At 40.6% G+C, this 18,602-nt stretch overlaps 1 protein-coding gene across 4 annotated transcripts in view; it reads left to right on the forward strand.

Moving 5' to 3' along the window:
- The window catches only part of PHKA2 (phosphorylase kinase regulatory subunit alpha 2), a 152,849-nt gene that overhangs the window by 69,745 nt on the left and 64,502 nt on the right, over window positions 1-18,602 (forward strand). For all 4 annotated transcript variants that reach the window (XM_056558759.1, XM_056558761.1, XM_056558762.1 and 1 more), the window contains 3 exons: window positions 5,165-5,260; window positions 5,359-5,466; window positions 7,214-7,292. In XM_056558759.1, coding sequence (XP_056414734.1) covers window positions 5,165-5,260; window positions 5,359-5,466; window positions 7,214-7,292 — 283 coding nt within the window. The remainder of the gene's footprint in view (window positions 1-5,164; window positions 5,261-5,358; window positions 5,467-7,213; window positions 7,293-18,602) is intronic.

Raw genomic sequence — 18,602 nt, forward strand, 5'->3', positions numbered from 1 at the left:
AATGGGCGGAAGAGCCTGAGGGTGTGGACCTCAAAAGAGGGAAATGTGAGTGAGGGTAATGGGGGGATGACTTGAAAAGTGCATTGTGGGGCTAGAAACACCCCAACTCCTCCACCATGCCTGGTGTCAGATCTGGGGGTATGGGAAAAGTGAAGGTCACCATAAGATAAAGCAGCGAGAGAAGCAGTGTCAGAAGGTTGTATCCATGTTTCTGTGAGAGCCAGCAGATTAAGAGAATTAGTGAGAAATAAGTCATGAATCTGTGTGAGCTTATTGCAGACAGATCGAGAGTTTAGAAGAGCGCAGTTAAAGTTTGTAGTGGTTCCGCAAGAGGCAGGTAGTGTAGAGCAAATATTCGTGAAAGGTGGGCCAGGGTTAGGAGCAATGTCCCCAGCAGCTAAAAGCAGAAGAAAGAAGAGGGAGAGCAGATGGCTGGGTGAAGTGATGGAGCGACTTCTATGCTGTAACATGGAATGAGGTGACTTTGGGTGGTTTATGATGGTGAGCAGTGCATGCGAGCAATACATAGGTGAGGGAAGGAGGCATGGACAGATGTATATAGAGTCCACCGGAGAAATCAGTGGGGGATAGAAGAGAAAATGTATTGCAATGATGTAAGTAATAAGTGAGTGCATGTTTGTTTTTAGTTTTTTTAATGAAAAAGAGTGACTTACTTTTGTAGTTATAATGTTGAGTTAGTTCCCTTTTGTTCCCTTCTGGTTCAATTCTGGTATAATTCTTGATGTCACACTTAAGAAGCACTTTAGATGGCATATTTGAATGTCTCCAGACCTAAGGTCTAAAAGACCTATAGCCTCTAATATATAGTGCTAGGCTAAGCCAGAAGATTGGCAGAGGAGTGCAATCAGGTGTGAAAAAAGGTGGGGAGCAATAAAATTTGGGGAAGAAAGTTAAGAAAAAATTAACAGTTTGGGATCATAAATTGTGATCAAACAAAAGAGAAACACTTAAAAAACTAAAAAAATAAGGTGCAGCTCACAACAGAAGGATCGAGGCAGTTAAAGCTAAAGCCGGACCCCACCGGCAACAATAATGTAAATTAATAAAAACCTATAGCTTATGCCTCTAGGACCTCACCAATGGTGCATAATGGTGTGGACAAATATAGATGTAACAGCGTTTATTCAAAAATTGCTTTTAATTCAGATATAAAATGTAATATATATATATATATATATATATATATAAATAAAATGGTAGCAAGATATCAAAATAATAGCAAAATATCACATTACACTGGCATTGGTCTAATGAAAATCTCACTGGGCCCTAGTGAGGTATCAAAAAATGTGTGAATAAATATTTAAATAAGTCCATGAATCTGCAGATAAAAAAATATAAAAATGAAAATAAAAATACCAATATAAAAATAAGTCCGTAAGAAACGTGTGTACACATTTCTACTGAGGAAGGGGTCGGAGGTCTTTTGTTTCCCAGTACCCCGAAACGCGTTTAGAAATCTGGCACTATTCACACAGTTATCATCAGCGTCCATCTGCAAATACCCCGGCAACAGAGGAGTTTAACCTGTTCTACTCCGCCCTGCCTGGCTGTAACCTTACCATCCATTGCTTCTCATAGCCTCATCTTCTGCCTCCACGTGGGACGCCAATCCCAGACCTTCCATTGCTCCCGGAATACCATCACCAGCAGACCCGTTGTCGCACCCGAGCCGACTGACACTCCTGCCGGAGTGCCAGACTAGTGCCGTCTGTGCTAAGCCGGTAAGCGAACGAGGTCCCGAGCGCTGCAACTGCCGCTTGCTCCCCTGCCATCAGAGCCCACGATACGCAACATCTGCGCCCCCTTGCCAACGGGGCTGCTAAGGGAGATCTATCAATCTGTGCCCCCCTTCCACTCATTGGGGCACATGAGGATTATGAGGCTGCGATCCATCCACTACAACAGACCAAGCCAGAAGCAGTGGTGAGAGATACTCCGTATCATTCATTCATCAACTTTTTTTATTAATTTGTTCATTGACTTTATGTTACAATATCCACACGTTTCTTACGGACTTATTTTTATATTGGTATTTTTATTTTCATTTTTATATTTTTTTATCTGCAGATTCATGGACTTATTTAAATATTTATTCACACATTTTTTGATACCTCACTAGGGCCCAGTGAGATTTTCATTAGACCAATGCCAGTGTAATGTGATATTTTGCTATTATTTTGATATCTTGCTACCATTTTATTTATATATATATATATATATATATATATATATATATATATATTACATTTTATATCTGAATTAAAAGCAATTTTTGAATAAACGCTGTTACATCTATCTTTGTCCACACCATTATGCACCATTGGTGAGGTCCTAGAGGCATAAGCTATAGGTTTTTATTAAAATAGAAACACTTGCCAGATAACAGTAATAAATATACATGACAATGCAATAAGGGGGGAAAGGGAGTACACAATTACAAGATGAGTGACATACCAGGTTTATTAATTAAATACAGCTAAACACCTATGCAGTGGTGAGAACAAATGATAGCAAACATACAAACAAACATACAAACATTACACTGTGCAACCTGTAAATACAAACACTACTATGACTTACAGTAAATATCAGTTTATAAATGCAAAACAATCACACGCTATTGTGAAATCCTTACAATAAACCTCAAAGACACAGAAAGAGAATGCTATGTAGCAATCTTTGAAAAAGAATGTCCGACTGCTTGTTTCTGAAAGTGGCTCAGCACAGCTTTACCAGCTGCTATGCCAATCTTAGTCAAGTGGCTGAAGTAAATATAAGATTTGCTGGACAAGTAGAAAGATGAATATGATGGAGCACTCACCAGGACGGATGTTATTGTAGAAAACGTCTCTATTACAGCATGTCAAAATTCTGACATAAAGTGCAGTAATACGCCAGGGAGACACAAGACTGATGAGGAGCGTTGACAAGGCAACGATCAGAGAGTAACATCTGTCTATATAAGATCCAAAGGATAGGGGATAAGATGCATGATCGAAGGGGTCCCGCTGCTGGGGACCCCCACGATCTCGGTGCAGCCCCTGGCATTTTGTACCGGGCGCTGCCTCCAAAATGGGGACAAGACATCACGGCCACGCCCCCTCCATTCATGTCTATGGGAGGTGGCATGATGGCCATCATGCCCCCTGCCATAGACATGAATGGAGGGGTCGTGGCGTGTCAGCCGTCGCTTCCTGCAAGGGTCGGAACGGCCGCTTTCGTCAGACTGCCGGGGCCCCGTTCAGGAGATCGCGGATGGGGTGTGTGGTCCCAGCGGTTGCACCCCCGATCTATAACTTATCCCCTATCCTGTGGATAGGGGAAAAGTTATGTTTCACTGCACTACTACTTTAAGTACTTAGGACCCAAAGCTAGTGCATCAGAGAGTAACACCTGTCTACACTTGCATTAGACATCCTCAAGTACACTTGCAAAAGCATCAAAGTTATATTCTTGCCAAAGCGCATAGTCTACGAAAGTTGCATCATCTTAAATGGACAGTGACTAGAACCTGCTTCTCCTGAGTGTAAAGTTGTCCTACACTTCACTAAGCAACGTCCCAAGTTTATGTCTTACACACTATATACTACTATGTAATCTAAATATATAAAACTCAATGTGTGTGTGTACAGTGGGGATCAAAAGTTCTGGCACCCCAGGTTAAAATTTTTATTAATGTGCTTTAAGAAACCAAGGAAAGATGGAAAAATCTCCAAAAGGCATCAAATTACAGATTAGACATTCTTATAATATGTCAACAAAAGTTAGATTTTATTTCCATCGTTTACACTTTCAAAATAACAGAAAACAAAAAAAATGGCGTCTGCAAAAGTTTGGGCACCCTGCAGAATTTATAGCATGCACCGCACCCTTTGCAAAGCTGAGACCTGCCAGTGTCATGGATTGTTCTCAATCCTCATCTGGGAAGACCAAGTGATGTCAATCTCAAAGGTTTTAAATGCCCAGACTCATCTGACCTTGCCCCAACAATCAGCACCATGGGTTCTTCTAAGCAGTTGTCTAGAAGTCTGAAACTGAAAATAGTTGACGATCACAAAGCTGTAGAAGGCTAGCAAAACGTTTTCAGATGTCAATATCCTCTGTTCTGAATGTAATTAAGAAATGGCAGTCATCAGGAACAGTGGAAGTTAAAGCAAGATCTGGAAGACCAAGAAAAATATCAGACAGAACAGCTCGCAGGATTGTGAGAAAAACAATTCAAAACCCACGTTTGACTGCACAATCACTCAAGAAAGATCTGGCAGACACTGGAGTTGTGGTGCACTATTCAACTATAAAGAGATACTTGTACAAATATGGTCTTCATGAAAGAGTCATCAGAAGAAAACCTCTTCTACGTCCTCACCACAAAAATCAGCATTTGAACTTTGCAAATGAACATATAGACAAGCCTGATGCATTTTGGAAACAAGTTCTGTGGACCGATGAGGTTAAAATTTTACTTTTTGGCCGGAATGAGCAAAGGTACCCTTAATTACCCCCATTTGTGAGGATCGGGTTTTTTTATTTAAAGTCCCATGCAAATCCATGAGAAATGTATGTTCCCACATAAGGTCGGGATAGGAGGTCGGGATAGGAAGTAGGGATAGGAGGTCAAGATAGGAGGTCGAGATAGGATGTCGAAATAGGATATGAGGAAGGGATAGGAGGTCGGGATAGGAGGACAGAATAGGAGGTCGGGATAGGAGGTCGGGATTTGAGGATGGGATATGGCAACAATATTTGAGGATGGGATATGAAGTCAAAAGCTTCCTCCTTTGTTTATTTTCCTCCCCAACAAGGATTAGGAAGGAAAAACCGGGCAACGCCGGGTACTCAGATAGTAAACTACATAAGCTACAGTTGTTCACCAAAACCTGGGCTGTCGGAAATCTTACTCCTGGGCTTTGTGTTATGAAAACAGCTTCATTTAAATAATGTGTGGGGTTCACATACACTATGGTGACTACATCACGCTAGAGATATATTCATACCAGCCATTTTTTTCTTAGTAGGAAATGGTATAAAACGTAGTCAACATACTAGCTCATCCCTGCATTGGTGTGTTCATTTTACTTTTCAGTTCAAAATGTAGATGCATTTTACAATACTTTATATTTTATGTATTTGTATATTTTAGTTGCAGGAGTACAGAGATGCTCTGGAAGGAATACTGATTAGAGGAAAAAATGGGATTCGCCTTGTTCCAGAACTATATGCTGTCCCGCACAACAAGGTTGTTACTTTGTGAATGTTTGCATATTCAGAGCTGTGCTCACTTCTGTATTTGTGTGTGGGATTATAACTTACTATGTCATTGTTCTGTGCCCTTAGATAGAAGAGGAGTATCATAACCCTCATACAGTTGACCGCATTCATCTTGGGAAATTGCCTCATATGTGGGGACAGTCTCTGTATATTGTTGGATCTCTACTTGCTGAGGTATAAGACAGCACACATCTATGCAATCTTTACATTGCAAACCCTTGCTTTTATTTGGGAATTTTATATTATACAAAATTTAACTATGGTCTCTAAAATCCATTAAAAAACAGCTCCTGTGGAAACACAATTTTCCATCACTGCCACCTGGTCGACTTATCTTATGTATATTTGTTATCATTAAATTTCAGTTTTGGTCAGTGTTTCCCTTTAACCCATTAAGGACACAGCCCATTCCTAAAGGGGTACTCCAGTGAAAAACTTTTTTTTTAAATCAACTGGTGCCAGAATGTTAAGCAGATTTGTAAATTACTTCTATTTAAATATATGAATCCTTCCAGTACATATGAGCTGCTGTATGTTCCGGAGGAAGTTTTTTTCTTTTTAAATTTCTTTCCTGTCTGACCACAGTGCTCTCTGCTGACACCTCTGTCCATTTTAGGAACTGTCCAGAGCAGGAGAGGTTTGCTAAGGGGATTTGCTCCTACTCTGGACAGTTCCTGACATGGACAGAGGTGTCAGCAGAGAGCACTGTGGTCAGACAGAAAATACATTTAAAAAGAAAAGAACTTCCTGTGGAGCATACAGCAGCTGATAAATTATGATAGGATTAAGATTTTTAAATAGAAGTAATTTACAAATTTGTTTAATGTTCTGGCACCAGTTGCTTTAAAAAAAACAATTCCACCTGAGTACCCCTTTAAGGACACAATTTTATTTTAGCATTATTGTTTTTTCCTCCTCACCTTCTAAAATCCAAATCTCTTTTATATTTCCATTCACAGACCCAAATGAGGGCTTCTTTTTTGCGTGACCAGTTGTACTTTGTAATGACATCACTCATTTTACCCTAAAATATATGGTAAACCCAAAAAATTTTGACCACCTCTAAATTTCTTATTTTTCTGTATTCAGGGATGTGTGAGGGCTAATTTTTTTTGCGCCATAATCTGTAGTTTGTTTTAGTACCACATTTGCGTATATGTGCCTTTTTATCACTTTTTATTAATTTTTTTTGCAGTTTGATGTATTTATTTTCTTTATGTTTACACCGTTCGCCGTAGGGGATCATTAACATTATATTTTGTAGTTTGGACATTTACGCGTGCGCGTACGCGTACGACAATACCAAAAATGTTTATTATTAAAACTTTTTTTTCCCTTTTTTTTTACATTTATTTTACAATTTTTTAATCCCCATAGGGGACTATTTATAACAATCATTAGATTGTTAATACTGTTCAGTCCTATACATAGGGCATAGTACTGATCAGTATTATCGGCGATCTTCTGCTTTGGTTTGCTGGAAGGCAGATCAGTGCAGAAGACCCCCGGTAGACAGACAGAAGCAGGTGAGAGGACCTCTGTCCGCCATCTGGGCTGATCTGATCCCCGCAGCAGTGTCGGGAGCGATCAAATCAGGCTTTTTAAGTGCCGTACTGCCGCATATGCAGTTATCTGTATTGAGCATGGCATCTGAAGGGTTAATGGCAGACATCAGCGCAATCGCTGACGTCTGCCATTACTGTCGGGTCTGCAGCTGCTGACAGCCGCTGGGACTCGCCGTGAATGAAGTGAGCGTAGCTCCTGGGCTCTCGTCATAGCCACACCGTAAATGTATGGCGCTGTGCGCGAAGTAAAGCTATGCTATTCTTAAGGGGTTAAAGGGGTACTCCTGTGGAAAACAATTTTTTTTATCAGCTGCTGTATGCAACAGTATCAAAGCTTCTTGTGTTTTTCTTTATAGGGCTTTTTAGCACCTGGAGAAATTGATCCCTTAAACAGAAGATTTTCTACAAATTTCAAACCTGATGTTGTAGTGCAAGGTATGAATCAGAGGCTTCTTTCTCTGTCCTTAGAGGTACATTACATTTGGGGTGAACATTTGGGGTAAATTCTTAAATGGTATGCTGACATATGTGTTACTTAACCAGTGACTTTTATTAGTCAGATGCATGCCAGTATCATGTCCTGTTGCCATACATTTTGCTGACTGTGCATTTCAACACATGCGTATATTAGAAACATTGCAAACTCTACATTATGTTTTTAATGCGGGTCAGTGGCAGATGTACACAACAGTACAGGCCTAAGGGTGCACAAGTTTAAAAGGCTACTCCGCTGCTCAGCGTTTGGAACAAACTGTTCTAGACGCTGGAGCCGGTGTGAGGTGGAAACCTGCGACCTGTGCTGACTTGCGACCGCTCCTCCCCCCAGCTCTCCGAAAATTTCTGAAGCTAGAGCTGGGGGGGGGGGGGGTTGGGGGGGGTTGGGTTAGGCAGAACAGAGGATGCAGGTCTGCACGGGAGATATAAGCCACGCCCCAAGCCAAGCCCCCTCATCTCCCCCTCCCATAGGACACAGGTCTGCATGGCAGAAAGAAGGCAGAGCAGGGGAGAGAGGGCGTACATGGCTCCTCATCTCCCCTGCCTAATTATTTCTATGTGTGTAGGGGGACATACTGCACGGGCTGGGGATAAGGGGGGGGGACATCACATCACAGATGGGATGATTTCTATGTGTGAAGGGGGACATACTGCACAGGCTGGTGATAAGGGGGGGGGGGCATCACAGATGGGATGATTTCTATGTGTGAAGGGGGACATACTGCACGAGCTGGGGATAAGGGGTGGCGGGACATCGCAGACAGGAGGATTTCTATGTGTGGAGGGGGACATACTGCACGGGTTAGGGATAAGGGGGGGGGGGGACATCACAGACAGGAGGATTTCTATATGTGAAGGGGGACATACTGCACAAGCTGGGGATAAGGGGGGGGGGACATCACAGACTGGGGATGATTTCTATATGTGAAGGGGACATACTGCACGGGCTGTGGATAAGTGGGGGGGGACATCACAGACAGGAGGATTTCTATGTGTGAAGGGGACATACTGCATTGGCTGGGGATAAGGTGGGGGACATCACAGACTGGGGATGATTTCTATGTGTGCAACAGGGTGCAAATTGTAATATTAGTCTCTTATGGGGCAGATGTGCTTTGGGGCCCTCTAAGGCACCAGGGCCCTGATACAACTGCTACCTCTGCTCCTCTATAGCTATGCCCCTGCCTTCAGCATCTAATGGGCTGCCTGGGTAATACAGTCCCAGTATAATAACCCAGTCCTGTCCACTTCCACATGTAAGGATTCCCTCTGCTGAGGACTCCTCACTCATCATTCTCATCTTGGGGCTGGGAATGGAGAAAGTGGTGTGGGGAGAAGGGGAAAGGACAGATGAGAAGGGGAGAGGACTGTGGTGTTGGTTTACTACAGGTGGAACAGTATTTATTACAGCACTATGGTGTTGGTTTGTTGCTGGTAGAGAAGTATTTTATTACTGCACTATGGTGTTGGTTTGTGTCTGGTGGAGTAGAATTTATTGCTGCACTATGGTGTTGGTTTGTTGCTAGTAGAGAAGTATTTTATTACTGCACTATGGTATTGATTTGTTGCTGGTAGTGAAGTATTTTATTACTGCACTATGGTGTTGGTTTGTTGCTGGTAGAGAAGTATTTTATTACTGCACTATGGTGTTGGTTTGTTGCTAGTAGAGAAGAATTTTATTGCTGCACTATGGTGTTGGTTTGTTGCTGGTAGAGAAGTATTTTATTACTGCACTATGGTGTTGGTTTGTTGCTGGTAGAGAAGTATTTTATTACTGCACTATGGTGTTGGTTTGTTGCTGGTAGAGAAGTATGTTATTACAGCACTATGGTGTTTGTTTGTGTCTGATGGAGTAGAATTTATTGCTGCACTGTGGTGTTAATTTTTTTGCTGGTAGAGAAGTATTTTATTACTGCACTATGGTGTTGGTTTGTGTCTGATGGAGTAGAATTTATTACTGCACTATGGTGTTGATTTGTTGCTGGTAGAGAAGTATTTTATTGCTGCACTATGGTGTTGGTTTGTTGCTAGTAGAGAAGTATTTTATTACTGCACTATGGTGTTGGTTTGTTGCTGGTAGAGAAGTATGTTATTTCTGCACTATGGTGTTGATTTGTTACTGGTAGAAAAGTATGTTATTACTGCACTATGGTGTTTGTTTGTGTCTGATGGAGTAGAATTTATTGCTGCACTATGGTGTTAATTTTTTTGCTGGTAGTGAAGTATTTTATTGCTGCACTATGATGTTGGTTTGTTGCTGGTAGAGAAGTATTTTATTACTGCACTATGGTGTTGGTTTGTTGCTGGTAGAGAAGTATTTTATTACTGCACTATGGTGTTGGTTTGTTGCTGGTAGAGAAGTATTTTATTACTGCACTATGGTGTTTGTTTGTGTCTGATGGAGTAGAATTTATTGCTGCACTGTGGTGTTAATTTTGTTGCTGGTAGAGAAGTATTTTATTACTGCACTATGGTGTTGGTTTGTTTCTGGTAGAGAAGTATTTTATTACTGCACTATGGTGTTGGTTTGTTGCTGGTAGAGAAGTATTTTATTGCTGCACTATGGTGTTGGTTTGTGTCTGATGGAGTAGAATTTATTGCTGCACTATGATGTTGGTTTGTTGCTGGTAGAGAAGTATTTTATTACTGCACTATGGTGTTGGTTTGTTGCTGGTAGAGAAGTATTTTATTACTGCACTATGGTGTTGGTTTGTTGCTGGTAGAGAAGTATTTTATTACTGCACTATGGTGTTTGTTTGTGTCTGATGGAGTAGAATTTATTGCTGCACTGTGGTGTTAATTTTGTTGCTGGTAGAGAAGTATTTTATTACTGCACTATGGTGTTGGTTTGTTTCTGGTAGAGAAGTATTTTATTACTGCACTATGGTGTTGGTTTGTTGCTGGTAGAGAAGTATGTTATTACTGCACTATGGTGTTGGTTTGTGTCTGATGGAGTAGAATTTATTGCTGCACTATGGTGTTGGTTTGTTGCTAGTAGAGAAGTATTTTATTGCTGCACTATGGTGTTGATTTGTTGCTGGTAGAGAAGTATTTTATTACTGCACTATGGTGTTGGTTTGTTGCTAGTAGAGAAGTATTTTATTACTGCACTATGGTGTTGGTTTGTGTCTGATGAAGTAGAATTTATTGCTGCACTGTGGTGTTAATTTTTTTCTGGTAGAAAAGTATTTTATTGCTGCACTATGGTGTTGGTTTGTTGTTGGTAGAGAAGTATTTTATTACTGCACTATGGTGTTGGTTTGTTGCTGGTAGAGAAGTATTTTATTACTGTACTATGGTGTTGGTTTGTGTCTGATGGAGTAGAATTTATTGCTGCACTGTGGTGTTAATTTTTTTCTGGTAGAGAAGTATTTTATTACTGCACTATGGTGTTGGTTTGTTACTGGTAGAGAAGTATTTTATTGCTGCACTATGGTGTTGATTTGTTGCTGGTAGAGAAGTATTTTATTACTGCACTATGGTGTTGGTTTGTTGCTAGTAGAGAAGTATTTTATTACTGCACTATGGTGTTGGTTTGTGTCTGATGAAGTAGAATTTATTGCTGCACTGTGGTGTTAATTTTTTTCTGGTAGAAAAGTATTTTATTGCTGCACTATGGTGTTGGTTTGTTGTTGGTAGAGAAGTATTTTATTACTGCACTATGGTGTTGGTTTGTTGCTGGTAGAGAAGTATTTTATTACTGTACTATGGTGTTGGTTTGTGTCTGATGGAGTAGAATTTATTGCTGCACTGTGGTGTTAATTTTTTTCTGGTAGAGAAGTATTTTATTACTGCACTATGGTGTTGGTTTGTTACTGGTAGAGAAGTATTTTATTACTGCACTATGGTGTTGGTTTGTTGCTGGTAGAGAAGTATTTTATTACTGCACTATGGTGTTGGTTTGTTGCTAGTATAGAAGTATTTTATTACTGCACTATGGTGTTGGTTTGTTGCTGGTAGAGAAGTATTTTATTACTGCACTATGGTGTTGGTTTGTTGCTGGTAGAGAAGTATTTTATTACTGCACTATGGTGTTGATTTGTTGCTGGTAGAGAAGTATTTTATTACTGCACTATGGTGTTGGTTTGTTGCTGGTAGAGAAGTATTTTATTACTGCACTATGGTGTTGGTTTGTTTCTGGTAGAGAAGTATATTATTACTGCACTATGGTGTTGGTTTGTTTCTGGTAGAGAAGTATATTATTACTGCACTATGGTGTTGGTTTGTTGCTGGTAGAGAAGTATTTTATTACTGCACTATGGTGTTGGTTTGTGTCTGATGTAGTAGAATTTATTACTGCACTATGGTGTTGGTTTGTTGCTGGTAGAGAAGTATTTTATTACTGCACTATGGTGTTGGTTTGTTGCTGGTAGAGAAGTATGTTATTACTGCACTATGGTGTTGGTTTGTGTCTCATGGAGTAGAATTTATTGCTGCACTATGGTGTTGATTTGTTGCTGGTAGAGAAGTATGTTATTACTGCACTATGGTGTTGGTTTGTGTCTCATGGAGTAGAATTTATTGCTGCACTATGGTGTTGGTTTGTTGCTGGTAGAGAAGTATTTTATTACTGCACTATGGTGTTGGTTTGTTGCTGGTAGAGAAGTATTTTATTACTGCACTATGGTGTTGATTTGTTGCTGGTAGAGAAGTATTTTATTACTGCACTATGGTGTTGGTTTGTTGCTGGTAGAGAAGTATTTTATTACTGCACTATGGTGTTGGTTTGTTGCTGGTAGAGAAGTATTTTATTACTGCACTATGGTGTTGGTTTGTGTCTGATGTAGTAGAATTTATTACTGCACTATGGTGTTGGTTTGTTGCTGGTAGAGAAGTATTTTATTACTGCACTATGGTGTTGGTTTGTTGCTGGTAGAGAAGTATGTTATTACTGCACTATGGTGTTGGTTTGTGTCTCATGGAGTAGAATTTATTACTGCACTATGGTGTTGATTTGTTGCTGGTAGAGAAGTATGTTATTACTGCACTATGGTGTTGGTTTGTGTCTCATGGAGTAGAATTTATTGCTGCACTATGGTGTTGGTTTGTTGCTGGTAGAGAAGTATTTTATTACTGCGCTATGGTGTTGGTTTGTTTCCGGTAGAGAAGTATATTATTACTGCACTATGGTGTTGGTTTGTTGCTGGTAGAGAAGTATGTTATTACTGCACTATGGTGTTGGTTTGTTGCTGGTAAAGAAGTATTTTATTACCGCACTATGGTGTTGGTTTGTGTCTGATGGAGTAGAATTTATTGCTGCACTGTGGTGTTAATTTTTTTCTGGTAGAGAAGTATTTTATTACTGCACTATGGTGTTGGTTTGTTACTGGTAGAGAAGTATTTTATTACTGCACTATGGTGTTGGTTTGTTGCTGGTAGAGAAGTATTTTATTACTGCACTATGGTGTTGGTTTGTTGCTAGTAGAGAAGTATTTTATTACTGCACTATGGTGTTGGTTTGTTGCTGGTAGAGAAGTATTTTATTACTGCACTATGGTGTTGGTTTGTTGCTGGAAGAGAAGTATTTTATTACTGCACTATGGTGTTGATTTGTTGCTGGTAGAGAAGTATTTTATTACTGCACTATGGTGTTGGTTTGTTGCTGGTAGAGAAGTATTTTATTACTGCACTATGGTGTTGGTTTGTTGCTGGTAGAGAAGTATTTTATTACTGCACTATGGTGTTGGTTTGTTGCTGGTAGAGAAGTATTTTATTACTGCACTATGGTGTTGGTTTGTGTCTCATGGAGTAGAATTTATTACTGCACTATGGTGTTGGTTTGTTGCTGGTAGAGAAGTATTTTATTACTGCACTATGGTGTTGGTTTGTTGCTGGTAGAGAAGTATTTTATTACTGCACTATGGTGTTGGTTTGTGTCTGATGGAGTAGAATTTATTGCTGCACTGTGGTGTTAATTTTTTTCTGGTAGAGAAGTATTTTATTACTGCACTATGGTGTTGGTTTGTTACTGGTAGAGAAATATTTTATTACTGCACTATGGTGTTGGTTTGTTGCTAGTAGAGAAGTATTTTATTACTGCACTATGGTGTTGGTTTGTTGCTGGTAGAGAAGTATTTTATTACTGCACTATGGTGTTGGTTTGTTGCTGGAAGAGAAGTATTTTATTACTGCACTATGGTGTTGATTTGTTGCTGGTAGAGAAGTATTTTATTACTGCACTATGGTGTTGGTTTGTTGCTGGTAGAGAAGTATTTTATTACTGCACTATGGTGTTGGTTTGTTGCTGGTAGAGAAGTATTTTATTACTGCACTATGGTGTTGGTTTGTGTCTCATGGAGTAGAATTTATTACTGCACTATGGTGTTGGTTTGTTGCTGGTAGAGAAGTATTTTATTACTGCACTATGGTGTTGGTTTGTTGCCGGTAGAGAAGTATTTTATTACTGCACTATGGTGTTGGTTTGTGTCTGATGGAGTAGAATTTATTACTGCACTATGGTGTTGGTTTGTTGCTGGTAGAGAAGTATTTTATTACTGCACTATGGTGTTGGTTTGTTGCTGGTAGAGAAGTATGTTATTACTGCACTATGGTGTTGGTTTGTGTCTCATGGAGTAGAATTTATTACTGCACTATGGTGTTGATTTGTTGCTGGTAGAGAAGTATGTTATTACTGCACTATGGTGTTGGTTTGTGTCTCATGGAGTAGAATTTATTGCTGCACTATGGTGTTGGTTTGTTGCTGGTAGAGAAGTATTTTATTACTGCACTATGGTGTTGGTTTGTTGCTGGTAGAGAAGTATGTTATTACTGCACTATGGTGTTGGTTTGTGTCTCATGGAGTAGAATTTATTACTGCACTATGGTGTTGGTTTGTTGCTGGTAGAGAAGTATGTTATTACTGCACTATGGTGTTGGTTTGTTGCTGGTAGAGAAGTATTTTATTACTGCACTATGGTGTTGGTTTGTTGCTGGTAGATAAGTATTTTATTACTACACTACGGTGTTGGTTTGTTGCTGGTAGAGAAGTATTTTATTGCTGCACAATGGTGTTGGTTTGTTGCTGGTAGAGAAGTATTTTATTACTGCACTATGGTGTTGGTTTGTTGCTGGTAGAGAAGTATTTTATTGCTGCACTATGGTGTTGGTTTGTTGCTGGTAGAGAAGTATGTTATTACTGCACTATGGTGTTGGTTTGTTGCTGGTAGAGAAGTATTTTATTACTGCACTATGATGTTGGTTTGTTTCTGGTAGAGAAGTATATTATTACTGCACTATGGTGTTGGTTTGTTGCTGGTAGAGAAGTATTTTATTGCTGCACTATGGTGTTGGTTTGTTGCTGGTAGAGAAGTATTTTATTACTGCACTATGATGTTGGTTTGTTTCTGGTAGAGAAGTATATTATTACTGCACTATGGTGTTGGTTTGTTGCTGGTAGAGAAGTATGTTATTACTGCACTATGGTGTTGGTTTGTTGCTGGTAGAGAAGTATGTTATTACTGCACTATGGTGTTGGTTTGTTGCTGGTAGAGAAGTATTTTATTACTGCACTATGGTGTTGGTTTGTTGCTGGTAAAGAAGTATTTTATTACTGCACTATGGTGTTGGTTTGTTGCTGGTAGAGAAGTATGTTATTACTGCACTATGGTGTTGGTTTGTTTCTGGTAGAGAAGTTTTTTATTGCTGCACAATGGTGTTGGTTTGTTGCTGGTAGAGAAGTATGTTATTACTGCACTATGGTGTTGGTGTGTTGCTGGTAGAGAAGTATTTTATTACTGCACTATGATGTTGGTTTGTTTCTGGTAGAGAAGTATTTTATTACTGCACTATGGTGTTGGTTTGTTTCTGGTAGAGAAGTATATTATTACTGCACTATGGTGTTGGTTTGTTGCTGGTAGAGAAGTATTTTATTGCTGCACTGTGGTGTTAATTTTTTTCTGGTAGAGAAGTATTTTATTGCTGCACTATGGTGTTGGTTTGTCTCTGATGGAGAAGTATTTATTGCTGCACTCTGGCATTTGGCTCCGGTGGAGTAGAATTTATTGCTGCACTGTGGTGTTGCTATGTGGCTGGTATTAGAGCTGTTTGGAGTAATATGGATGTTGTACAGCAGTATATGGCACTGTGTGGTAGTGTGTGTTTATCGTGAAGCCTTGGCATCAATATGGATTGGCTGGTGAGGCTCATGTAGAAAAAGTTTGCTTCAAAAGCTTACTAATACTCTACAATCACTTTTTGCTTTCCATTTTGTTCAACTGAGGAACTATAGGTACTAAAGTAAAAGTATACAAATACATAACTGCACATATCTGTGCTATAGACTGGGGCTTTAGGACTATGAATAAAGTGATTACTAAAATAGAATAAGGCATGCTGAGGTATTAAAGGGGTACTCCGGTGAAAACCTTTATTTTTTATTTTTTTTAAATCAACTGGTGCCAGAAAGTTAAACAGATTTGTAAATTACTTCTATTAAAAAAATCTTAATCCTTCCCGTACTTATTAGCTGTTGAATACTACAGTGGAAATTCTTTTCTTTTTGAAACACAGAACTGACATCACGAGCACAGTGCTCTCTGCTGACATCTCTGTCCATTTTATGAACTGTCCAGAACAGCATATGTTTGCTATGGGGATTTCCTTTTATCCTGGACAGTTCCTATAATGGACAGAGATGTCAGCAGAGAGCACTGTGCTCATGATGTCAGCAGACAGCTCTGTGTTTCAAACGGAAAAGAATTTCCACTGTAGTATTCAGCAGCTAATAAGTACAGGAAGGATTAAGATTTTTTTAATAGAAGCAATTTACAAATCTGTTTAACTTTCTGGCACCAGTTGATTTAAAAAAAAAAGTTTTTCACCAGAGTACCCCTTTAAGGTTATAGCTGACCATGGTATGTTATCATATAATGCATATACATGAAAGGGCTTTTGGGAATTATAGTTTTAATCAGCATGAATCTGAGCCTTCTTTAGAACTACTTAAAAAATAATAATAATAAGTGGGAAGCCTATGGCTGAATTTGTGTGAGGGGCGGGTGTGCTAGGGTGGTACCAGAACCAGTGGGCCATCAGTTTGCGGGTAAGCTTCTCTTGTTCCGCTGTTTACTTACCTGCAAGATAACCATCGCCGGGCCAGTACACACGCCCCCCCCCCCCCTAGCATGATTGGCTGCGAAGCCTCACGTGACTATACTACACTACACTACATAGTGACGCGTCCATAGTTACTGACACTGCTGGGTGACTCCAGTACATACCGACCACGGGCATCTCACTCATAGCTGGCACACATTTCTAACTGGTTATCACAGATGCAGTGTCACGTTGGAGCTTCGCGGCCAGCTACTGCTGCCGGTATACGGCAGTGGAGACCATTGTCATGTTATGGAGGTTGCAGTGCATTGATGTATGCCATTCTCTGTACTGAATTTCATGTTTACGGTGGATCAGTCTGTCCCTGGTTAGGTGGGAGCATTGTTGGGGGTACTCCGGCGCGGCAATTAGCGCTGAAAAGTACTCCTTAAAGAACATTACTGATAAGAGATAGCGATTGCTAAGATGCTGTTCTTGATAGCGGTGGGCACCTGTAAACTAGTGTACCGTACTTAATGTCATGGTTTCTGTACATACGCTCATCACGTTACATGGTCATTCGCTAGCAGCCCATACGGCCATACACTTGTAATTCTACCCGCTATTCTACACGTAAGAAAAAAATATATATATATATATCAACGCTTTCACGGCATGTACGCTCCATACGTATACTAGTAACGTGCATACTGCAAGTACGTTTACAGCTTACCTTGCAAGTACACTCATTGTGTCTACACGGCTACGATCATAGGTGTACTGTTCACAGGTCATGGTGCGCCATACTTTCATACGCTCATGGGGTGTACATGGTCAACTTGCTTATTATGTTCATTAAACATGGCATCCATACTATTCATTCATTCTTGGCTTTGATTATACTGGCATACCTTGACCTGTTCACACGGGTAGGGCATCTTCACTGTTCGTACCTTTATAACTTGCTTATCGTCTGTACGCTCATGGCCTTATTCTCATACACGCATGGGGCACTACTCGTACATCCACAGTATCTCTACGGCTTCACGCATAGCCTCTACATGGTACACAAGCTCACATTATTTAATTAGCTGTACATCCGTAGCATTCACACTTAGCAATCTCATTGATTCTGTTTCACCTCGTGGTGTTTCTACTCCCATGCTCACTATGGGTGATACTGTCACAAAGGTTACTGACACGTCTTCAGAACGATAACGTTACGAATTCATAGGTGGTCTGCTTACCCGTTATGCCTGCCACGTCTGCAGGGGGAGGTGGCACGCAGGTTATTGTTACTGACACATCTTCAGAACAATAACATCTCGATTCACAGGCTGTTATACACCCCTCATACCTGCCACGTCTGCAGGGGGCGCACCACGCAACAGTTGCTACTGACACATTTTCAGAACGGCAACATTACGACACATAGGTGGTGGTTCTACCCAGTATGCCTGCCACGTCCGCAGGGGGAGACACCACCCAGGTTATGGTCACTGACACGTCTTCAGAGCGATATCGGTACGACACATAGGTGGCCTGTTTACCCGTTATGCCTGCCACGTCTGCAGGGGGAGGCGGCACACAGGTTATTGTTACTGACACGTTTTCAGAACAATAACATCTCGATTCATAGGCTGTCATACACTCGTCATACCTGCCACATCTGCAGGGGGCACACCACGCAATCATTGCTACTGACACGTCTTCAGAGCAACAATATCACGCTTCACTGGTTGTGGTATACCCATTATACCTGCCATGTTGCAGGGGAAGGCACGGCGCAATTGGTATCAATGACAAATACAACTACATCACGACACGTAGGTGGTTGTATACGCTTCATTCCTGCGACGCCTGCAGGAGGATACACTGCAAAGTTATTGTCACGGACATTTTCACAGGGTTTTTCAGGCACACAGGTAGTGGCAAGAACGGGAACATAGTTAATATGTAAAAAACGTATTCTTACCAGGTTAATTTTTGCCCACTAAAGGCGTGCCCTCTGTCGCGGTCATGGGCACAATTCTGACCGTTAGGTTAGTGTAATGTTTTCATACAGGTACGTATGGATTGCTGTATTAACAAGCAGGAGCTTGAAGCCCCGAACACAAGTCGGAAGCCTATCGGCTGAATTTGTGTGAGGGGCGGGAGCTTCCGGCCCCCCTCACGTGTTCAGACGGGGCATCGAGTAATCGAGGTTAGGGGCAGGGG

Source organism: Hyla sarda, chromosome 2 (assembly GCF_029499605.1).
Source record: "Hyla sarda isolate aHylSar1 chromosome 2, aHylSar1.hap1, whole genome shotgun sequence".
Classification (NCBI taxonomy): Eukaryota; Metazoa; Chordata; class Amphibia; order Anura; family Hylidae; genus Hyla; species Hyla sarda.